We start from the raw sequence: 22,417 nt of genomic DNA on the forward strand, positions 1-22,417 counted from the left end.
GTGCTGGTAGCCAATCAGCTTCTAACATCAGCTTGTTCAATTAAGCTTTGACAATAAGGCCACGTTCACACTGGTATGACATCCACTCCGACTTTGGGAGTACATGTTGCATAACGTACATAAATCAATGGCTCCATATGAGAGCGGACTTAACTGGTCCGACACAAGTCGATTCAACTTTGAAAAAGGTTCCTGCACTACTTTGGTCTGACTTTGGTCCTACTTCAGCCCATTGAATATCATTGAAGTCGGATCAAAGTCGGATTATCATCTTAACTGATCCGCCCTTGGCGTGCGACTTGGGCTTTGAAGATATTGAAGGGGAATCCACTCCAAAACAAAAAATGGCGTAGGGTTCCCCCCAATTCCATAGCAGCTCCTATGGGTCAGGGAAGGGATCTTGAGGGGGTATCCCATGCCAAAATAATAAAAAAAATGACGTAGGATCCCCCCAAAATCCATGCCAGACCCTTACCTGAGCACGCAGGCCGGCAGGTCAGGAAAGGGGGGGGATGAGCGAGCACCCCCCCGGACAATAACCGGTCACATGCCCTCAACATATAAGGGTGGGTGCTTTGGGGCAGGGGGTCACTGCGCCCCCACCCCAAAGCACCTTGTCCCCGTGCTGATGTGGACAAGGGCCTCTTCCCCACAACCTGGGCGGTGATTGTGGGGGTCTGTGAGTGTGGTGCTTTTTTAAATCAGGAAGCCTTCTTTAACAAGAGGGCCCCCAGATCCTGGCCCCCCACCCTATGTGAATGAGTATAGGGTACCCATTCACCGAAAAGAAAGTGTCAAAGAAATAAAACCAGCACACAGGTTTTTGACAAAGTCCCTCATTAACCACTTGCCGACCAGCTCACGCCGATGTACGTCGACAGAATGGCTCTCCTGTGCAAATTGACGTACCTGTACATCAGTCTGTAAAAGCAGGACAATGGGTGTGACACGCGCTCCTGCTGTAGGAGTGTGCCTGCAGACTCGTCACTCGATGTCTGCTGGCGGCCCGTGATTGCGGCGAGGAGAGGCAGAGCGGGGAACTGCCTATGTAAACAAGGCATTTCCTCCTTCTGCCTAGTGACATGACACGGATCTACTGCTCCCAGTGATCGGGAGCAATGATCTGTCATGTTTCAGTAAGCCCACCCCCCCCCCCCCCCCGTTGGAACATGCTGAGAGAAGACACTTAACGCCTTGATCCCCCCCCTAGTGTTAACCCCTTCCCTGCCAGTGTCATTTTTACATTGATCAGTGCATTTTTATAGTCAACCAATATACGCCTATTGCGATTTTTTTTGCAAATTGTGGCTCTTTTTTTATTACTAGCGCAAAAAAAAAAGGTGATCAAATCTATGCTCTGTTTGTGGGAAACAAAGGACATTAATATACTTTGGGTACAGCACAATTGTTAGTTAAAAGGACGCAGTGTCGTAACGAAAAAATGCTCTGGTCATTAAGGGGGTAAAACCTTTCAGGGGCTGAAGTGGTTAAAGCAGCTCCAGCGTCTCTTCTCCCTCTGATTTCTTCCCCCTTCGGTGATGTCTTCATACTCCGGTTCTTCTTGCTGCGCTGATGTCTTCTTCCTCTGCTGGTTCTTCTCCCGAAACTAACTCCCACTGTAAATGTTAGCTCCGGTGTGTGCCATTACTTATATAGCCATGGAGCGTGGCCATCTGGTGACATCATCCGGAGACTCCACCCTTTGTGACGTCACAGCCCGGGGCATGATGGGGCGGTGATGTCACAAGGGGGTGTGGTCTCCGGATGACATCACCGGATGGCCACGCCTCATGGCTATATAAGTAAGCACACGCCGGAGCTAACATTTACAGCGGGAACTAGCGTCGGGAGAAGAATCGGAAGAAAGAACCAGCAGAGGAAGAAGACATCAGTGCAGCGAGAAGAACAGGAGGAAGAATTGACAGCGGAAGAAGACATCAGCGCAGCAAGAAGAACCGGCAGCGGAAGAAGATATCACCAGAGAGAGAAGAAATCTGAAAAAAAAAGAAGAGAAGCTGGAGCTGCTTTAATAAAGGACTTTGTCAAAAATATGTGTGCTAGTTTTATTTCTTTCACACTTTTTTGGGGTGAATGGGTAGGGGGGTACAATGTACCCTATACTCATTCACATAGGGTGGGGGGCCGGGGGCTGGGGCCCCCTTGTAAAAGGGAGTTTCCAGATTTTGATAAGCCCCCCACTCGCAGTCCCCCACAACCATCCCCTAGGGCTGTGAGGAAGAGGCCCTTGTCCCCATCAGCATGGGGACAAGGTGCTTTGAGTTGGGGGGCACAAAGCCCCCCCTGCCCCAAGGCACTCACCCCCCCCATGTTGAGGGCAGGTGGTCTGGTATGGTCCAGGGGTGGGCTCGCTTGTCCCCCCTTTCCTGACCTGCTGTGCTGCATGCTCGGTCTTGGTGAAGCCGTTTTCTTTGATTTGATTTTCCTTAAGATTAATACCAGACTCAAAGGGTCTGGTATTGTCAGGATAAAAGTCTGATCCCGTTCATTGAAGTTGTACGGAAGTCGGACATATATCTTAGGGCAAAGTTGGATCCGTGGTACGACTGTCGTGTCGTACCAGTGTGATTCCAGCCTAAAACCTGGAAGCTAATTGGTTTCTATGCAGAGCTGCACCAGATTTTGCACTTAGTAAATCAACCCCATTTAAAGTACTCATACCCCTTGAAATTTTCCACATTTTGTCATGTTACAACCAAAAACGTAAATGGATTTTATGTGATAGACCAACACAAAGTGGCACATAATTGTGAAGTGGAAGGAAAATGATAAATGGTTTTCCATTTTTTTTTTTTTACAAATAAATAAGTGGAAAGTGTGGCGTGCATTTGTATTCAGCTGCAATTACAGCTGCTGGACTTTTTGGGTATGTCTCTACCAGCTTTGCATATCTAGAGAGTGAAATGTTTGTCCATTATTCATTTTGCAAAATAGCTAAAGCTCTGTCAGATTGGATGAAGAGCGTCTGTGAACAGCAATATTCAGGTCTTGCTAAAGATTCTCAATTGGATTTAGGTCTGGACTTTGACTGGGTCATTCTAATACATGAATATGCTTTGACCTAAACCATTCTATTGTAGCTCTGGCTGTATGTTTAGGGTTGCAAACTGCAAATGGGACTTCTTATGGTATTTTTTTCATGAATGGCTTTCTTTCCACTCTTCCACAAAGACCAGATTTGTGGAGTGCACCACTAATAGTCGTCCTGTGGACAGATTCTCCCACCTGAGCTGTGGATCTCTACAGCTCCTCCAAGAGTTACCATGGGCCTTTTGGCTGCTTCTCTGATTAATGCTCTCCTTGCCCGGCGTGTCAGTTTAGGTAGACGGCCATGTCTTGGTAGGCAGTTGTGCCATACTCTTTCCATTGTCAGGTGATGGAGTGAACAGTTCTCGGTGAGATGTTCAAAGCTTGGGATATTTTTTTATAACCTAACCCTGCTTTAAACTTCTCCACAACTTTATCCCTCACCTGTCTGGTGTGTTCCTTGGCCTTCATGATGCTGTTTGTTCACAAAGGTTCTCTACCAAACCTCTGAGGGCTTCACAGAACAGCTGTATTTATATTGAGATTAAATTACACACAGTTTTGACTCTATTTACTACCGTAATTAGGTGACTTCTGAAGGTAATTGATTCCACTAGACTTTAGTTAGGGGTATCAGTGTAAAGGGGGCTGAATACAAATGCATGCCACACCTTTCAGATATTTATCTGTAAAACATTTTGAAAACCATTTATCATTTCCCTTCCATTTCACAATTATGTGCCACTGTGTGTTGGTCTATCACATAAAATCCCAATAAAATACTTATTTTTTTTTTTTTGTTGTAACATGACAAAATGTTGAAAATGTCAAGGGGTATAAATACTTTTTAACCACTTAAGCTCCGGACCATTTTGTTGCTAAATGACCGGGCCACTTTTTGCGATTAGGCATTGCGTTCCTTTAACTGACAATTGCGCAGTCGTGCGACGTGGCTCCCAAACAAAATTGACGTCCTTTTTTCCTACAAATATAGCTTTCTTTTGGTGGTATTTGATTACCTCTGCGTTTTTATTTTTTGCGCTATAAACAATAATAGAGCGATAATTTTGAAAAATATTTAATATTTTTTACTTTTTGCTATAATAAATATCCCCCAGAAAGATATAAAAAAAATGTTTTTTCTCAGTTTAGGCCGATACGTATTCTTCTACATATTTTTGGTAAAAAAAATCGCAATAAGTGTTTATTGATTGGTTTGCGCAAAAGTTATAGCGTCTACAATATAGGGGATAGTTTTATAGCATTTTTATTAATTTTTTTTTTTACTAGTAATGGCGGCGATCTGCGATTTTTATCGTGACTGCGACATTATGGTGGACACATCGGACACTTTTGACACATTTTTGTGACCATTGTAATTTTTACAGCGACCAGTGCTATAAAAATGCCCTGGTTACTGTAAAAATTACACTGGCAGTGAAAGGGGTTAACCACTAGGTGGCGCTGTAGGGGTTAAGTGTTCCCTAAGGAGTGATTCTTACTGTATGGGGGCGTGGCTTGGTGTGACACGTCACTGATTGTGTTCCCGATGACAGGGAACACGATCAGTGACAGTGTCACTAGGCAGAACGGGGAGATGTTGTGTTTACACTAACATTTCCCATTCTATCTCTCTGTTAGACGATCTTGGGTATGCCCACGCCGATCGAGTCCGCAGGACCCGCAGGCACGCTCACGGAGATCGCGGCGGGCATGCGCGGCCGCAACAACCGCTTGGTAAAGGGGACATACAGGTACGTCCTTTTGCCTGTCCGTGCCATGCTGCAGACGTATATCTGCGTGCGGCGGGCGGCAATCGGTTAAAGACACTGTATATTAAAATAACAATATACAAAGCCCCCAAGCTAACTCAAAGAGGTTTTATACACTGGGGTTGATTTACTAAAGGCAAAATGGCTGTGCACTTTGCAAAGCAGTTGTACTCTGCAAGTGCGGTTGCTCCAAAGCTTAGTAAATGGGCAGAAGCTCTGCTGACTTCCATCATCCAATCATGTGCAAGCAAAAAATTATATTTTCCTTGCACGTGATTGGGTACTCTTTGCAAAGCGAAGCCTTACCTCATTTACTAAACTCTGGAGAAACTGCACTTTTCAAAGTGCACAGTCTATTTGCCTCAAGTAGTGACATATGGGTCAGCAAAAAGGAACCACTGAGGGCAGCGGGTGACATAGGAAAATAACACTGCCGATAGTGATGATTTTCTGAAGAAAAATTAGTTAATGATTCTTCCTAGTGAGAGCAACTTTTGGTGCGGATGGCAATAAAGGTAAGTGTTTATGATACTCTTTGAAGGGACATTGGGGTTGATTTACTAAAGGTAAATTGACTCCGCAAGTGCAGTTGCTCCAGAGATGAGTAAATAAGGTAAGGCTTCACTTTGCAAACAATCCCTAATCACGTGCAAGGAAAATAAAAAAAAAGCAGCATTTGTGCTTGCACATGATTGGATAATGGAAGTCAGCAGAGCTTCCGCTGATTTATTAAGCTCTGGAGCAACTGCCCTTGCAGAGTGCAACAGCACTTTGCAAAGTGCACAGTGTATATGCCATTAGTAAATCAACTCCCTTGGTTATTCAGACATTCATTTTGACTTCTAGATTGTAAGCTCTAACGAGCAGGGCCCTCTAATCATTACTGTATTAAATTGTATTGTAACTATAATGTCTTCCCTGATGTTGTAAAGCGCTGCGTAAACTGTTGGTGCTATATAAATCCTGTATAATAATAATAATAATGACTGTTTTGGTGTTTACTGTATATATTTGAGTATAAGCCGACCCGTATATAAGCGGAGGCACCTAATTTTACCACAAAAAACTTCGAAAATGTATTGACTCGAGTATAAGCCTAGGATGTCCATCTGCATGCCTCACTGTGCCTCACTTTGCCTCACTGTGTCCCACTGTGCCCATGTCCATGCCTCACTGTGCCCATGCCTCACTGTGCCCATGCCTCACTGTGTCCATAAATAGACTTACGTTTAACATGGGAGTATATAGAAGGGGTGCCCAGGTTTGAAAAATTGGTGCTCCCCAGCCGTAGGTCCCCTAGACAGCAAACTTTGCACACTTGTAGAGGAGAACTGGGGCTACATGTGTGCCAAATTTGGACCTACGGCCGACTGGTACCGGGTCCCCAAAGTTACCAGGTAAATTACTGTTTAACATTAGAGTCTATGGAAGGGCTGCTCGACTTTGAAAAATCGGTGCTCCCCGACCAAAGGTCCCCCGGACAACAAACTTTGCTCACTTATAGAGTGGGGCTATATGTGTGCGCAGTTTGAGGTCCAGGGGACCTACGGCCGGCTGGTACCGGGTCCCCAAAGTCCGGGAAATCCGGCGCAAAAAGGTGACTCGAGTATAAGCCGAGGGGGGCATTTTCAGCACCAAAAAATGTGCTGAAATACTCGGCTTATACTCGAGTATATTCGGTACACAGTGGAATTTTCTGCATTGGCGTTTAACTGCGCATGCATACATGATGTATTTCCTAATAGCAAAACGCTGGGCTTTTTACGCCAGACTTTGCCTGCACTTTGATATGGAAATGTGGCCTGGAATACACAATTGAAAAATTCTGTGAAATTGTGTGAAATGATCTGAATATGTAAATACAGTCAAGGGATTACAGTTTTCAGAATAACGTAATCTTGTTTTACCAAGCGTAATTAGGAGTAATAACAGATGTGTGACTTCAAGCTCCCACCACTTTTCTAAAGGATAAGGGCCCTTTCACAGGTACGGATCCCAGGAGGATCCGTTCCTTTAACATCCGCTTGCTCAGCGGGGATCGCTCCGTTGATCCCCACTGAGCTGGCAGATGAAAGGGGGGTCCCACACTGTGCAGGGACCGCCCTGTTAGATCTCCGCTATCCTCTATGGGGGATCGGATGAACGCGGACTGTCTGTCCGTGTTCATCCGATCCGCAGACGGATGGAAAAATAGGATTTTCCTCCGTCTGCAGAAACGGAGCATAGCAGAGACTGATGAGATCGGATGTCAGCGGATGTTCATTCGCTGACATCCACAATCCCATAGGGATACATGTATATCTGTTTTTAATCCGAAAACGGATGATATGAAAAACGGACATACGGTCCGCAGGTGTGAAAGGGCCCTAATTGTATGTTTGAAATCCCTACAAACACATCACCCAGATTTGTAAACCAAATCATTGAAATTATCTTTGATTTTGCTTTCCTGTGAGAGAGCTCTTGATTTTTTTTATCAGTTCTGACCATATTTTAAAGACGAGGACTAATGAACGCTTTTTCAAGAACGCCTTTGCAGTACATGGAGTCATATCAGAGAAAGCATTCCTAGCAGTCCTGTAGATTTGCTTGCATTCTTACAGCTCCCAACCTTCTCCAGGGATGAGCTAGAAGCAAGTACATGTGGGGGGATGCAGAGGATGCTCTCGTTCATAAAGTCACACAACTACATCTTGGGTTCTCTATGATTTTCTTGTTCCTATTACAGTAGTTATGAATCAATATCCTTGTGCTTCCAGGAAAGTTTTGAACAGCAGAAATTATGATTGTATTAGTGGAAACTATTGCGCATGTATTAATGTGGTACAGAAGCACAATGAACCGTTTTCTTGTTATCACATAGGTGCACTTGCTGTTTTAAAGCAATTACTGAAATTTTATTTTGATTCAAGCCCTAGTTCACATAATTGTGCCCTAATGTGATAAATGCATCCGGCCAGATCTGACAGGTACACACAGTGGACAAGAGCTAAACCTCTAGTGATTCCAACTGGTAGAATCAGTTATTACCTGCTGGTTTAAGACAAAAGAATCAAACCAGCAAAACTCCAACAGGGCCTTTCCAGTGAGACTCCCTTCTAGAACATCTAGTCTCCAAACTACAGCCCGAGGGCCGCATTCAGCTCTTTGCCAGCCCTTATTTGGCCCTTGGGGCACTATTCCGCCCAATGATATGGGACACTATTCCTCCCAGTAATGCCAACAGTGGGGCATAATTCCTGCCACTGACACCAATGATGGGGCATTATTTCTCCAACTAATATCAATGATGAGGCACTATTCCTCCCACTGACACAACAATGGAGCATTTTTTCCTCCACAAACACCAACAATGGGACACTATTTCTTCCACTGATACCAATGATGGGGTACTATTCCTCCCACTAATAAAAATGATAGGACATTATTCCTCCTCCTACTGACCACCAAGCCTGAGGCCTTTATTTTTACTGTGCTGGGACATTTTCTACCCCCACTGGCCACAATCTGCCCCCCTTAAAGTGTGAAGGACAGTAAACTGGCCCTTTGTTTGAAAAGTTTGGAGACCCCTGATCTAGAGAAACAAGCTAAAGAAAGTATTATGGTGGGTGAAAAAAAAAAGTGATTTCCATTCCACCTTCCATTCAGTATTGTAACTCATTGCTTAGGCAAACATGCTTACTGCATACAAGGAAGTTACGTTTGAATCTTTTTATTTTTCTTCCAGGCTGAAAGCTAAAAGTATCCAAAAGAATAGAAAATGTTGCACCTAAAAGGTTTAGAAAAGTTCCGGGATGTGGATGAGAATGAAATCTTAAACAAACTTACTGAGGAGGAACTGAGAGCACTCGAAGGAGAACTAGAAGAATTAGATCCTGATGTGGGTATCACTTTTTCTATTTTTCAATATATTACTTAATTTCTGTTGATGACATTAATAGATTCTAGCCTTTACTAAAGCATATCTAAACCAAAAACAAAAATGTTGTATGTTGCAGTTTACCAGTCTATAGATATGGGGCCAGATTCACAAAGGACTTATGACGGCGTATCTCCACGTACGCTGTCGTAAGTCCGAATGTGACCCGTCGTATCTATGCGTCTGATTCTTAGAATCAGTTACGCATAAATTTGGCCAAGATACGAGCGTCGTAAGTCTCCTACGCCGTCGTATCTTGGGTGCATATTTGCGCTGGCCGCAAGGGGCGCTTCCGTAGATTTACGCGTCGAATATGTAAATTAGGTAGATACGCCGATTCACAAACGTACTTGCGCCCGCTACGCCGTTTGCGTTAGGCTTACGTCCGGTGTAAAATTACCCCTGCTATATGAGGCGCAGCCAATGCAAAGTATGGACGTCGGAACAAGCGTATCTTTTTACGTCGTTTACGTAAGTCGTACGTGAATGGGGATGTGCGTAGGTTACGTTCACGTCACAGGCATTGAGCCGGCGTATCTTAGGGAGTAAATTCAACGTGATACTGAGCATACGCGCGCATGCGCTGTACGATCGGCGCTTCATTTGCATGGGGTCACAGCTCATTTTATTAAAACCCGCCCACCTCTTCCACATTTGAATTACGCGGGCTTACGCCGGCCGATTTACTCTACGCCGCCGCAACTTACGGAGCAAGTGCTTTGTGAATACTGCACTTGCCTGTCTAAGTTGCGGAGGCGTAGCGTAAATAGGATACTCTACGCCCGCACAAAGATACGCTCTCCTACGTGAATCTGGCCCTCGGTGTCTGCATTTGTTTTTTGTTTTTCGTAGCTTGGGGAACAGTTAAAATATCTGCCAATGTTTTTATTGCTGATTGCGCCTTCTGCTTCCAGTCATTTCTTGTACCAGGCGTTACAGGGATATTGTTGGATATTGTTGGCTGAAGTTAGACTTTAACCAGTTATGGGTATTGGGTGTGCAGACATTCAAAATGACAGTGTCTGAGTGAGTGGGCCCTTCGACCCCCCTGACTTACCTTGACAGTGCTCCTCCGCCGCTCTGTATACTGCCTCAGCTGGTGAAAATGCTTGATGCTTTTGGCTGCAGGGGAGAATGTGAATTCTTCTCATATAACAGCACTAAGTTGGAGCAACCAATTACTCAAGGTTGGATGTATATGTAGGGCCCCACCACTATGGCCTTCCTGGCCTTGGGGTCGCGCGCTACGCAGAGTTCCTGACTCTGGGCCCTCCTGGCCTGGAGCAACTGATGCTACCAAGGGGCCCCAGTGACTTACTGGGTCCCCCTTCTACTGAGAAGATACCAGGCTGTATGCCGCTCGGTGGGGGATTGGCTTGAGGAGAACCCGGAGGCAGGTTATCCAAGAGGGCTTGAACGAACCATCGGGGATCTGGTGACCGGAACACTGACAGGTATACTCGCACTGTCAACCGGTGACCCTAATGCTAATTACTGGGAGGATTTGCTCAACCATTTAGCTCATCCAAGTACTAGGCCTGTGGCAGAGGTCTCACTAGAGCCAGGTCTGTGACAGAGACCTGCTCCTCCCAGCAACCTTAAAGTGGCGCTCCGGCTGCCAGGCCTGTGGCAGAGGTCTGTCCGGGGGGAACTTCACCCACTCTGGCTGGAGTGGCGACGAACTGTGCTACTACAGAAAGCAGGATTGCTTTCCTTCTATCCAAAGTTCCTTTACTTCATCAACCTTTCCTGTCTACCTCAAGTTGATGTTGGGCCAAGAAAATAAAGCATTCATAAAAACCATATCTGCTGACTGGACATTCAATTTCTGCTCTACTCACTACCTTCACCCCTAGACATCACACAGAGGTAACTTACAGTAATACGCAGATCCCAAATCAATCCGCGGCTCCTGAGGGGGTAGCGCTACATATAATATAACACTTTTGTAGCTGAAATATATATATATATATTTTTTTTTTAATTAAGTGACACAATTCAGACCAAAAAGAGGGACAATTGAAAGGGAAAGAGGAACAGAGGGATTTGGCTATAAAAGAGGGACATTTGGGAGCTATGAGTTAGGTATTAAAGAACTGATCTCGTGATTCCAGAGCTGCAGGGCAACAATAGTAAACAATGTGCTAAAAAAAAAAAAAGAATAAATACCTAAGTAAACTGTTCTCAAAACCATTACTTGCACCATAATCTAGTATTTGAAATATAATTTGTATTTTTTTTTTACAGAATCAGTTATTACCTGCTGGTTTAAGACAAAAGAATCAGACCAGCAAAACTCCAACAGGGCCTTTCCAGCGAGACGCCCTTCTAGAACATCTAGAGAAGCAGGCTAAAGAAATGAAAGATGAGGAAGATTTGGTGCCTTATACTGGGCAAAAAAAAGGTGAGCGCTGTGGTTTTGGTAAAAGAGGGCCAATTTAGTTTTTCAATGCATGGAAAATGCTGCAGTTTTTACATCATGGCACTGTAGTGCTGCACACTTGCAAAAATTAGAGCATGTCCTTTTTTTCTTAATCAACAGATTTTTATTAGTTAGCAAATCCTTACACTTGGATTGGATAAAACAGTGGTATTTACAGAGTTGTTCAGTGTTACAGAAATGTTAGGTTATCAGGAAGTTGTTGGTGTACAATATGTTCAAATGTATCGCATTTAAATCAGTTCTCTGTTATTTTCTCAGTTGGACAGCAAACAGTTTGTAATAGGAGCAGTGGCGGCCCATCCACTTGGGGCACACAGGCACCGCCCCCCCCCCCTAACCATGCAACCAGCCACATGATCTACATGCAGGGAGGCCGGACCCATGGATTCCAATGGAGGGGTTAAGCACATGATTAAAACCAGAGGCTCTAATAGGCTTAAAAAAAGGGTGGTCTTGGGGCACAGCGCTCCGAGCCCACCCAATTTTGTTAAAATATCGAATGAATATTCGCTATTGTAGCACTAAATCTCCTCCCGGACAATCAGGAAGTGGGTCATGAAACCCGTCAACCAATTGGTCGAAAGAAGATCCGATTGGACTGGCCGGCTGGAGGAGATGTGAGGAGACGCAGGGAAGAGAAGAGGGAGAATATGGAAACCGAGCCAACAAGCAGCCCAGAGAGAAGATACCGTGCCTGCCGCACTGCCTGTGAGATGGTCGGCACCCCCCCGGTCCAGACCCCGCACTTACCCCATCACACGGGCAGTGTGGCGGCGGTGTCAGCTTCTCTCCGGGCTGTGAGCTGTGGGCTGCTTTTTGGCTCGGTTCTTGTCTTCTCCCTCCTCTCCTTCATGCGTCTCCTCCTCCTCCAACCGGCCAGTCCGATCGCATTTTCTTTTGGGCCAATTGGTTGACGGGTCTTATAAGCCGCTTCCTGGGTGGCACTTCCGTGACCCTGCTGGCCACCAAAAAAAACACCAGCTGCCACTGAATATGAGTAGAAGTGTTGAAGGAGAGGAATTATTGGGTGGATGCAGGTGACCTCAAGTGAGGGAGCAGGCAGCATTTTCCCAGGGTCACTCCATCCTTATGCCGCGTACCGATGATCGGACATTCTGACAACAAAACCATGGACGGACACAGCTTCCTTAAATCTTGACATTTGGGTTATGTTCCGTCTATTAGGAGAGGACTAGGCAGACATGTTAGATACTTAAAAACATGTAACTATACCAAAGCTGAACATCCCCGCCCTGCACTCAGCAGCTTAGTTTTTTTCTGCCTAGTGTAGAAAAAGGACCTGGCTCCCTAGGGGGCCATGGTCCTGGAGAACTTTTTACTTTTATTTTTTGTTTTTACTATTGGATCCTGAGATCTATTATCAACTGCCAACTGGGTGACAGGCTGGATAATATAGATCCTTGTAGTCTCCCCAGTCTGGCCATCGAGCGTGAGCAGGCCTTTAGCTACGCGCTGGGTCAGCCACGACATACCCCGTTTGCTCCAGGGGTGGCCGGTGAGCTATATGCTCCGGGCCCACATATGACCGGGCTACTGCTGTCCAGTCACAGTGGGCCGTGGCCGGCAGCCACTCCGTACTGCTTGGTTTGGGTCTGTCAAGAACCTGTCCAGCAGGGGTAAGTAAGGGGTAAGTACAGTTCCTCCTGTCTTGGCAGGATGGAACAGCTGGGCTTTCCTGGGGTGGTCGATAGGGGGTCTTTAGTCCTCCCTTTCCTCTCTCCCCGTCCATCTCTCCTCCCCAGGCTAGACTGGGCCTGCTGTGTATCTCACCGGGGGGTCCCTGAGGGGGGGCTCAGGTTCCTGGCTGGGGGCTGCGCGGGTGTCCTGGTCTGCTCTGATGTAGGTGGTCTGCCTTTTTGGGGGTCCCTGTTTGTGTGCCCAGTGTTGTTTGGCTCTTAATTTTTTACCTCAGAATCGTTCGGCGCCATTTTGGAATCGCCGGCGCCATTTTCTTGTGGCTGCGCTGTTTCCTGTTGCTAACACAGCGGCAGCCATTTTCTTGTAGCCGCGCTGGTTTTATGGCCTATACAGCGGTCGGCCATTTTCTTGTAGCCCGCGCTCTGTTTACCTGAGGTAACCGGCGGCCATCTTTTTTCACATGGTTTGGCCTCTAGCGCTTCCTTATAACTACTGAACGACGCGAATGGCAGATCTCCTCAGAGACACCTCAGAGACACACTGAGCAGGTGTTAGAGCGGACGGCAGAGCTGAGCAGTGCCTGGTTCAGGGTGGTGAGTCCTCTGGGAAAACCCCTCGGTCTGTGCAGCTAGGAGTGTGGGCATTTTTTGTACCTTGACCTAGTCCCTAAGTGGCTGTCAGGTGTGTGCGTCGGCATGGCATCAGAAGCTGGCATTTCTTCCCCAGACATTCCAATGGTAGCAACTGGTGCCCCTGCGGGTGCCTGTGGACGCTCTGTCGGCAGTCCTGGAGTAATTTGTTGCCAGGGTGAAAGCGGTGTGTGGGCACAAGGGGGTTAAAAAACGCCCCCTCCCCCCACCATCCTCTGGGGAAAGTTCTGACTCTGGCCTGGCTGTGACACAGGACCCCTTTTCTGAAGTGTCAGAATATGCGGACCAGTACCATTTGGACAGTGAGGAGGACTCTCTGTCTGGGTCAGCGCAGGAGAAGGCGCTTGTTGGAGCACTTATCACTGCAGTGCAGGAAACCCTCAAGCTGGAGGATGCAGCTGGGGTCTCTACTGAAGTGTCTGTCCCTTTTGGGTTGCACAAACCGACCCGCACTACTAAGGTGTTTCCTTATGTATCTTATTTTGATAAGTTTATAGACAAGGAATGGGAACGCATGGCGGCCCGTTACCCTTTTGAAGAGAGCCTTCTGAAGAAATGGGCATCTCCTCCAGTGGTGGACCCCCCCCCCCCCCCCCCCCCGGTATCCAGGTTTAACAAGTTCACCACAATTCCGGTGGAGGGGACCCCTGCTTTTAAGGACCCTACAGATAGGCGGTGACCCGGTCAATGTTCACCATGCTGGGGTCAGCCTTGCGACCAGTATTGGCCGCGGCCCTGGTGTTACAGACTCTTACAGAGTGGGCAAAATTGCTGCACCGTGAGTTGGCGAAGCAACAGGCTTCCCAGGTCTGTGTGGAACTGGCGGACCAGTTAGTGCATGGCCTTAAGTATGTCTGCGATGCAGCCCTGGATACAGTTCCCTTGCTTTTTAGAGCATCAGTATCTACTGTGGTACTACGTCGCCTGATTTGGCATAAGTGTTGGTCCACGGACCAGACTTCCAAGAAAGCTCTGGCGGATTTGCCTTTCAAGGGTGAGAGGCTATTTAAAGCCTTGCTGGATGACATTATTAAGAATGCCACTGGGTTAAGAGCACGCTGCTCCCACAATCCAGACAGGGAAAGGAGCCACGCTATAGGCCAGGGCCCTCCTTTTGTGCTCAGAAGTGTTTTCTCGCCAATCTGGGCCCTCAGGTAAGCATTCCCAGGCCGACAAGGGGCCAACTGAGGGACAGAAGCATCCCTGGGTTCGCAAGCCAAACAAGCCTGCAAACAAATCTGCCACTGCATGAAGGTTAGCCCCCTGCCCGACTCTCGGGTGGGGGTAGCCTTCGCAAGTTCGTAGCTTGGTGGACCTCCCTGCTTTCCGACCAGTGGGTTTGCGAAGTGGTTTCATCAGGGTACAAGATAGAGTTTCTTTCTTGTCCACCAAACAGATTTTTTCCCTCAAACCTTCATCTTCTTCTGGCTCGACGGGGCGCCCTATTGGGGGGCGGTACAGTACCTGCTGAGACACGGGGTAATCTTACCGGTACCACTGCTGGAAAGGTTTCAGGGATTCTACTCCAATCTGTTTGTAGTCCCAAAGAAGGACGGGGTTCTTCCAATCCTGAGCCTCAAGGCCCTCACCTCTTTTGTAAAAGTATGAAGGTTCAGGATGGAATCAGTTCGCTCTGTGGTCACTGCAATCCAGCCAGGGGATTTTCTGGCATCCTTGGACATCAAGGACGCATACCTGCTTGTCCCCATATATGTTGGGCATCAAACATTCCTGCGTTTGGCAGTTGGGGACGACCACTATCAATTTGTTGCTCTCTCTTTTGGCCTGGCATCGGCACCAAGGGTTTTCACCAAGGTGCTCGCCTCGATTCTGGCCATGCTGAGACAGCGACAGCTATCTGGACGACCTCCTTCTGAGAGCTGCTTCAGATTCAGAATTAGAGGAGGATGTGGCGAATGCCAGTCAGACTCTTCAAGAATTTGGTTGGGTACTGAACCTCCAGAAGTCGGTGTTGGTGCCGACTCAGTGCCTAGAGTACCTGGGCTTGATTCTGGACACCTCAGAGGCAAGAGTTTTTCTCCCGTTGGAAAAATTGCAGACTCTTCAGACGGCGGTGAAGCTGTTGGCATCCCGCAGGTGGTCGTCGCTGCGCTTTTGAATGCGAGTCCTGGGTCTCATGGTAGCCTCCTTCGAGGCAGTACCGTATGCTCAATTCCACACTCGAGCCTTGCAGAAGGAGATCCTGTCTAAGTGGGACAAGTCTCCGTGGTCCCTGGATTGTCAAATCCTGGTGAGCCAACTAGTCAGAACTTCCCTGGTTTGGTGGCTGAAATCTCCAGCCCTTCAGTCCGGAAAGTTGTTCCTTCCCATTCACTGGACAGTGGTCACGACGAACGCCAGCCTGACCAGTTGGGGGGGAGTTTGGGGTGTTCAGTCGACACAGGGTTGCTGGACACAGGAAGAATCCCGCCTGTCGATCAATGTACTGGAACTTCGGGTGATCAGGCAGTGCCTCTCCACATGGTCACAGAGGCTAAAAGGGCGTCCAGTCAGGATCCAGTCAGACAACGCCACGGCGGTGGCGTATGTCAACCACCAAGAAGGAACAAGAAGCTCGCCTGCAGCATCGGAGGTCGCTCACATCCTGCTGTGGGCAGAGTGGAGCGTCCTGACTCTATCGGCCGTATACATCCCGGGCATAGAAAATTAGCAAGCAACTACCCAAGTCGCCAGATGCTGGACCAAGGAGAATGGTCGTTACACCCAGATGTGTTTTGTCTCCTTTGCCTGAAATGGGGCACGCCAGACGTGGATCTCCTGGCTTCTCGACTCAATCGGAAAGTATTGAGGTTTGTGGCCAGGTCAAAAAATCCCTGGGCGGATGCGACAGACGCGTTAGTGGCCCCGTGGGGTCAGTATCGGGTAATTTATGCCTTTCCCCCCTCTGAAACTTCTTCCTTGTCTGCTCCGCAGAGTGGAGACTGAGGGAATTCTGGTGATTCTAATTGCCCCAGATTGGCCTTGGCGTCCCTGGTACGCGACCTAGTGCGCCTGGTGGCGTATGCACCTTGGTGACTGCCGATGCGAGAGGACCTTCCCTCGCAAGGTCCTATACTGCTTTACAGTCGCTGGCTTTAACGGCATGGCTGTTGAAAGCCAGGTTCTGAGGGACCGAGGCCTGTCGGACTCAGTTATTTCCATCATGCTGAGGGCACGGAAGTCATCTTCTCGGAAGATCTATGCACATGGAAGGCCGTGGAAGGCCTACATCTCTATGTGTGAGGAGATGGGGTGGCACCCACAGGCATATTCGGTTTCCAGGATCCTGCTGTTTCTGCAGCGTGGAGTGGATTAAAAACTTGCCTTAAGCACCATTAGGGCAGATTTCAGCCTTGGCTGTTTTCTTTCAACGACCCTTGGTGACTCATTTACTGGTGAGTACGTTTGTACAAGGGGTCCGACATGTGGCTCCTCCGGTTCGACCACCACTACCTCCGTGGGATTTGAATCTGGTGCTCTCAGTACTTCAGAAACCTCCTTTTAAGAACATCAGAGAGATTCCTCTTTTGACACTCTCTAAGGCCTCGTACACACGACTGAGAAACTCGGCAGAATCCATCAAGAAACTTAGTGGGAGAGCTTTTTTGCAGAGGAAAACGGTCGTGTGTCCGTTTTTCATCGAGGAAACTGTTGAGGAACTTGACTAAAAAAAAGAGAACAAGTCTTCTTTTTCCTCGACGAGAGTCTCAATTTCCTCATCGTCTTCCTCGGCTGGTTTTCGACGAGAAACTCGAGCGTGTGTATGCTAAGAAACCCGCGCATGCTCAGAATAAAGTATGAGACGGGAGTAAAAGTAGCATTTGTAATGGAGATAACACATTTTTCAGGCTGTAACAGACTGAAAAGTGCAAATCGTCTCTTACCAAACTTTTACTTAACATGCAGTAACATGAGATTAGCAAAAGCAGCCCCCAGGGTTGTGCCAGTGGAATCGAACTTCCCCTGCCATTGTATGTGTTGTACGTCACTGCGTTTGAGAATGAGGAGATTTTGTCTTGACCGTGTGTACGCAAAGCAAGCTTGTCGAGTTCCTCGACAAGCCTAACAAGGAACTCGTCGAGGAAAACGATGTGTCTTTTCCGACGAGTTCCTCGGTCGTGTGTACGAGGCCTCAGAAGGTTGCCTTTCTTGTGGCCATTACATTAGTCAGGAGTGTTTCTGAGCTGGCGGCCTTGTCCTGCAAGTCCCCCTACTTGATCCTCCATAAGGATAAAGCGGTGCTACGCCCACAGCCTTCTTTTCTGCCGAAAGTGTTTTCGGCTTTTCACCTGAATGAGGACATTGGGCTTCCATCTTTGTGTCCTCGGCCGTCGCATCCCAAAGAGGTTGCGTTACATTCCTTAGACGTGGTACGTGCTCTGCGGGTGAATCTGTCTGCTACGGCTCTGTTTCGAAGGTCGGACTCACTGTTTGTGTCGGTGACTGGTCCGAATAAAGGCCTGGCGGTCTCGTCTGCCACCATTTCTCAGTGGAATAGACAGATTGTGATTCAGGCTTATGCCCTTAAAAGGCAGGTGCCTCCCTTCCCTGTCACAGCGCATTCTACCAGGGCGATTGGTGCCTCCTGGACTTTCCGACATCAGGTGTCTGTCTCACAGGTATGTAAGGCGGCAACCTGGTAGTCCGTTCACACTTTCACTAAGTTTTAAAAGGTGGACGTGCATGCATCTGCCGATGCTTGCTTCAGCCGCAAGGTTTTGCAGGTGGCTGTTTAAGGTTGCAACTCCTTCGTTGAGGAGCTCTGTTTGTTTGAAGTTTGTTTGATTGCTGTGTCCACCCCTCGTTTTTTTAAAACTGCTTGGGGACATCCCAAATGTCAAGATTTAAGGAAGCTGTCCATGGACGAAAGAGAAAATAGGAAGTCCATGGACGGACACGGCACCCACCCCTCCTTTTTAAGTTTGTACTGCTTTTGAACGAACTGAGCTGCTGAGTGCAGGGTGAAGGGTTATGACAAGAGGTCATGTTCAGCTTTGGTATAGTTACATATTTTTAAGTATCTAACATGTCTGCCTAGTCCTCTCCTAATAGACAGAACATAACTCAAATGTCAAGATTTAAGGATGCTGTGTCCGTCCATGGACTTCAGAAGCATGTTTATGCTTTGCTGGAATTCAAGACTCCAGGCACAGCGATCAGCTGCATTTGTACAGTGCTTTTAGCTGCGGTTGCGTTTAGCCGCGGCACGATATTGAACAGGGATCCAACTTGGATCCCTGCCAATACCAAGCACTGTGTCTGGTATGAATTTTGAGGGGGAACTCCACGCCAAATTTCAAATAAAAAAACGGCATGGGTTCCCCCTCCAAGAGCATACCAGGCCTTTTGGTCTGCTATGGATTTTAAGGGGTACACCGAAAAAACGGCGTGTGGGTCCCTCCAAAATCCATACCAGACCCGTATCCGAGCAGCAGCCCGGCCAGTCAGGAAAGGGGGTGGGGACGAGCGAGTGCTCCTCCTCCTTAACCGTGCCAGAAGGCGACAGAAGTCTGGGCCCCCCCGCTCGTAAAAGAGCTAAAGAAGAGAGCGGGAGCCCCCGGTGGAAGAGAACCAGACGGCTGTGAAGACCGGGACCCCCCTCGGCACCCACCCGACAGAAGACGTCGAAAAAGCCCAGGACGGGGGGCGCTCGTAAAAGAGCTAAAGAAGAAAGCGCCCCCCCCCCGGTGGAAGAGGACCAGACGGCAGTGAAGACCAGGACCCACCCCCCCCACCCCCCCGGGAGAAGATGTCGAAGAAGCCCGGGATGGGGGGCGCTCGTAAAAGAGCTAAAGAAAGCGCCCCCCTACGGAAGAGAACCAGACGGTGGTGAAGACCGGGAACCCCCCCACAGAAGACTTTGAAGAAGCCCCCCAGAGCTGACTAATAAATTACTTTAAAAACCCTGTGTAGTGTTTTTTTTTTTTTTAATTCCGCCAGGTGAATGGGTACGATGTACCCCATACTCATTCACCTAGGGTGGGGGGCCGGAATCTGGCAGCCCCCTTCTTAAAGGGGGCTCCCGTATTCCGATAAACTCCCCGCCCGCAGACCCCGACAACCAACGGCCAGGGTTGTCGGGAAGAGGACCTGTCCTCATCAACACGGGGACAGGGTGCTTTGGGGTGGGGGGGCCGCAGGACGCCCCCCTGCCCCAAAGCACCTACCTCCCCATGTTGATGAGGACAGGGCCTCTTCCCGACAACCCTGGCCGTTGGTTGTCGGGGTCTGCGGGCGGCGAGCTTATCGGAATCCGGGAGCCCCCTTTAATCTCCCACCCTAGGTGAATGAGTATGGGGTACATCGTACCCCTACCCATTCACCTGGTGGAAATTTTTTTGCTGGACGCATTCAGTTCTATTTTTATATCTGCACAAAACCGCAGGTAACAAAACCGCAGGTAACCGTAGTGTGTGAAGGGTGTCATAGGAAAGCATTGTGTGCTTCTAGCTGCGGTAAAATCCGCAGCTAAAAGCACTATTCTATCCGTCCATGTGAAAGGGGCCTTAATTCTTAACAACCTAAATTTCTCAAAATATGGGGCATGCTTATGTTTTACCATCTTTGAACTCTTCTAGCCTGAGTTGCCTCTAGTTTTTACCCTGGCTTATTTAGGTCCCATCCCTCTACCAGTTCTTACTATACAGTAGTTCTCCTCTTTCTACTCTTTTTTACACTATCCATATCTTTTTTTTGTCTGGACCTATCTGTCATTATAGCAACTTGCACCACCCACATGCTTCCTCTAACATCATAATGGGTCTTGAACAACATCTTCCTATAGGGCCAAAAAAAAATGACTGATATTAATGTTTGTTTACACATTCTGTTAGATGTTTTAGCCCCTGCATGGGCATGACTGTTGTTATATTGCCTGAAAAAGCAATAAAAAGTACTGAGACAGAAAACCCCCAAAAAAGATGGACAGCTTTTAATGCAATGTCTCACACAAGAGTGATATCAAATTGTTTTTCAGTGTAAGAAATCAAAGTCACGGTAGAGAACAGTGACATTTGTTGTGAATGAGGAGGTGGTTGTAGCGTCACAGCTGTTCAATCCCTTACAAGATTAACAAGTTAATAAGCCGATAAAGGTTAGATTTAGTCCAAGTGAGTGGTTTCTAAATTCATCCCCGATGAGTGGGTTATATTTGGCTTTGGTGAGTGGTTATTTTATAAAACATGGCTCCCCCTTTGTTCTCTTGTCTGGCAGTCACTCTTTAGGGACAGGCCAGAAATAGACCCTGTGTAACATTCCTGCCTCCTTGCTATGTGTGTTCTGTGGTTGGTATCTATTATCCAGACAATCCCACAGTCCTCATGTGATACTACATTCTTATCTTAGATTTAAATGCATTTGGAAAGTTTCCTGACATAATTTCTGTTCCTATCTGTGATACCTTCATAGGGTGCATTTTAACTTTCATTTTTTTTTTGTAAATCAAAGTTTTTTCCATTCATCCAATATATATTCATTCAGTGTAGTCTGCATAAGGCCAAGTATCATCAGAAAAACAGTGATACAATAAGCAACAGAAAGCGTATTGAAGCATAAAACCTTAAAATCTATAAAAATAAAACAGAAATTCCGAGCTGCACTTAAAACATGGGGAAGTTGTAAAGAAAGCCAAAAACAATTTACTTTTTAAACTATATGGCAGAAAAATTAAGGTTTGTGCACTAATGTTCATGAATTTAAGTAGGAAGTTACTCCAGCAGTATGGGTACATCCCATTAAGGTCTATGGGGAGTTAATGGGATGCCTCCTTTGTCATAAAGGATAAGTATTCATCTGGGGAAAGGTGGCTAAGTATGCACCTGCGGAGTAATATAGCTAAGTCTAACATATTTAGGGGGCTAGGGAGGGGGACTGGATCATTTTTTCGTACATACCAGATGCAGTCCAGTATGTTTTTTTTTTTCTGCTTCAAAAATGCATACACAGTGTTTTCCAATTGCCCTAGTATCTCAGGCAGTTCCAGTTAGTTTCCTCTGCAGAAAAAAAAGTAGACCATGTTGCATTTTTTTCTGCACAGAACTATACTAGAACATAGCAAAATGCATGAAAAATGCAACGGAATGGAGTGCAGTGTAAACTGTAAGCAAAAATGTCTCCGGAGTACTTTTTTGTGGTGTGAAGCACTCTGGATGCGTTCCTAGGGCCCTCTGTGTCTATATCACTCACTGACACATCTACTGTATATTCCCTACTTCAGGTAGGAGGGTCCTCTTTGGATGTCCACGTCGCTGCCTGGGTGACGTAGACATTTCCTATTGGCTCTCCAGTGGTGGGGTCCTCATAGCCTATAGAAGACTGGACAGTGTGATGACATTACAAAGTAGAAACTTGTCAGGGTGGGCACAGACTGTTGCATTGGATCCAGGGCTGTCTTTAAGGCAGGGCAAAAGGGGAAGGTGCCCTGGGCCCATCATTGTTGTGGGGCCTATCATTGTTGTGGGGCCCAAAGCAGCTGCCTCATACTTGCCAACTACCCCAGTTTAAATTCCCTTGTCCCTTGAAGTTTTGGACCCATGTACAGATGACTCACCTGCAGACCCTACGTTTACATGTAACGCCTAAAGGTACTACTTCAATGTAGGTCCTCTGTAAGTGGCCAGGCTGTGTAAAAGTCTCACACATTTGGTATCGCCATACTCAGGAGGAGTAGCAGAATGTATTTTGGGGTGTCATGTTTGCTATGTACATGCTATGTGTTGGAAATATCTTATCAATGGACAACTTTGCGTAAAAAAAAAAAAAAAAAAATGCGTTTTCATTTTTTTTCCACATCTTCCAAAAACGTATGGGGAAAAATGAACCATTCAAAAGACTCATTATGCCTCATAGGTTTTACATTGGGGTGTTAGCTTTCCAAAATGGGGTCATTTTGTGGGCATTTCCATTGTCCTGGTGCTCCAGGGCCTTCAAA

General features: G+C 47.2%; 1 protein-coding gene across 3 annotated transcripts in view; it reads left to right on the plus strand.

Moving 5' to 3' along the window:
* The window catches only part of TMOD1 (tropomodulin 1), a 148,220-nt gene that overhangs the window by 36,464 nt on the left and 89,339 nt on the right, over positions 1-22,417 (plus strand). For all 3 annotated transcript variants that reach the window (XM_040361069.1, XM_040361065.1, XM_040361055.1), the window contains exons 2-3: positions 8,545-8,697; positions 10,984-11,140. In XM_040361069.1, coding sequence (XP_040217003.1) covers positions 8,578-8,697; positions 10,984-11,140 — 277 coding nt within the window. In that variant the 5' untranslated portion in view covers positions 8,545-8,577. The remainder of the gene's footprint in view (positions 1-8,544; positions 8,698-10,983; positions 11,141-22,417) is intronic.

Source organism: Rana temporaria, chromosome 1, assembly GCF_905171775.1.
Source record: "Rana temporaria chromosome 1, aRanTem1.1, whole genome shotgun sequence".
NCBI classification, from domain to species: domain Eukaryota; kingdom Metazoa; phylum Chordata; class Amphibia; order Anura; family Ranidae; genus Rana; species Rana temporaria.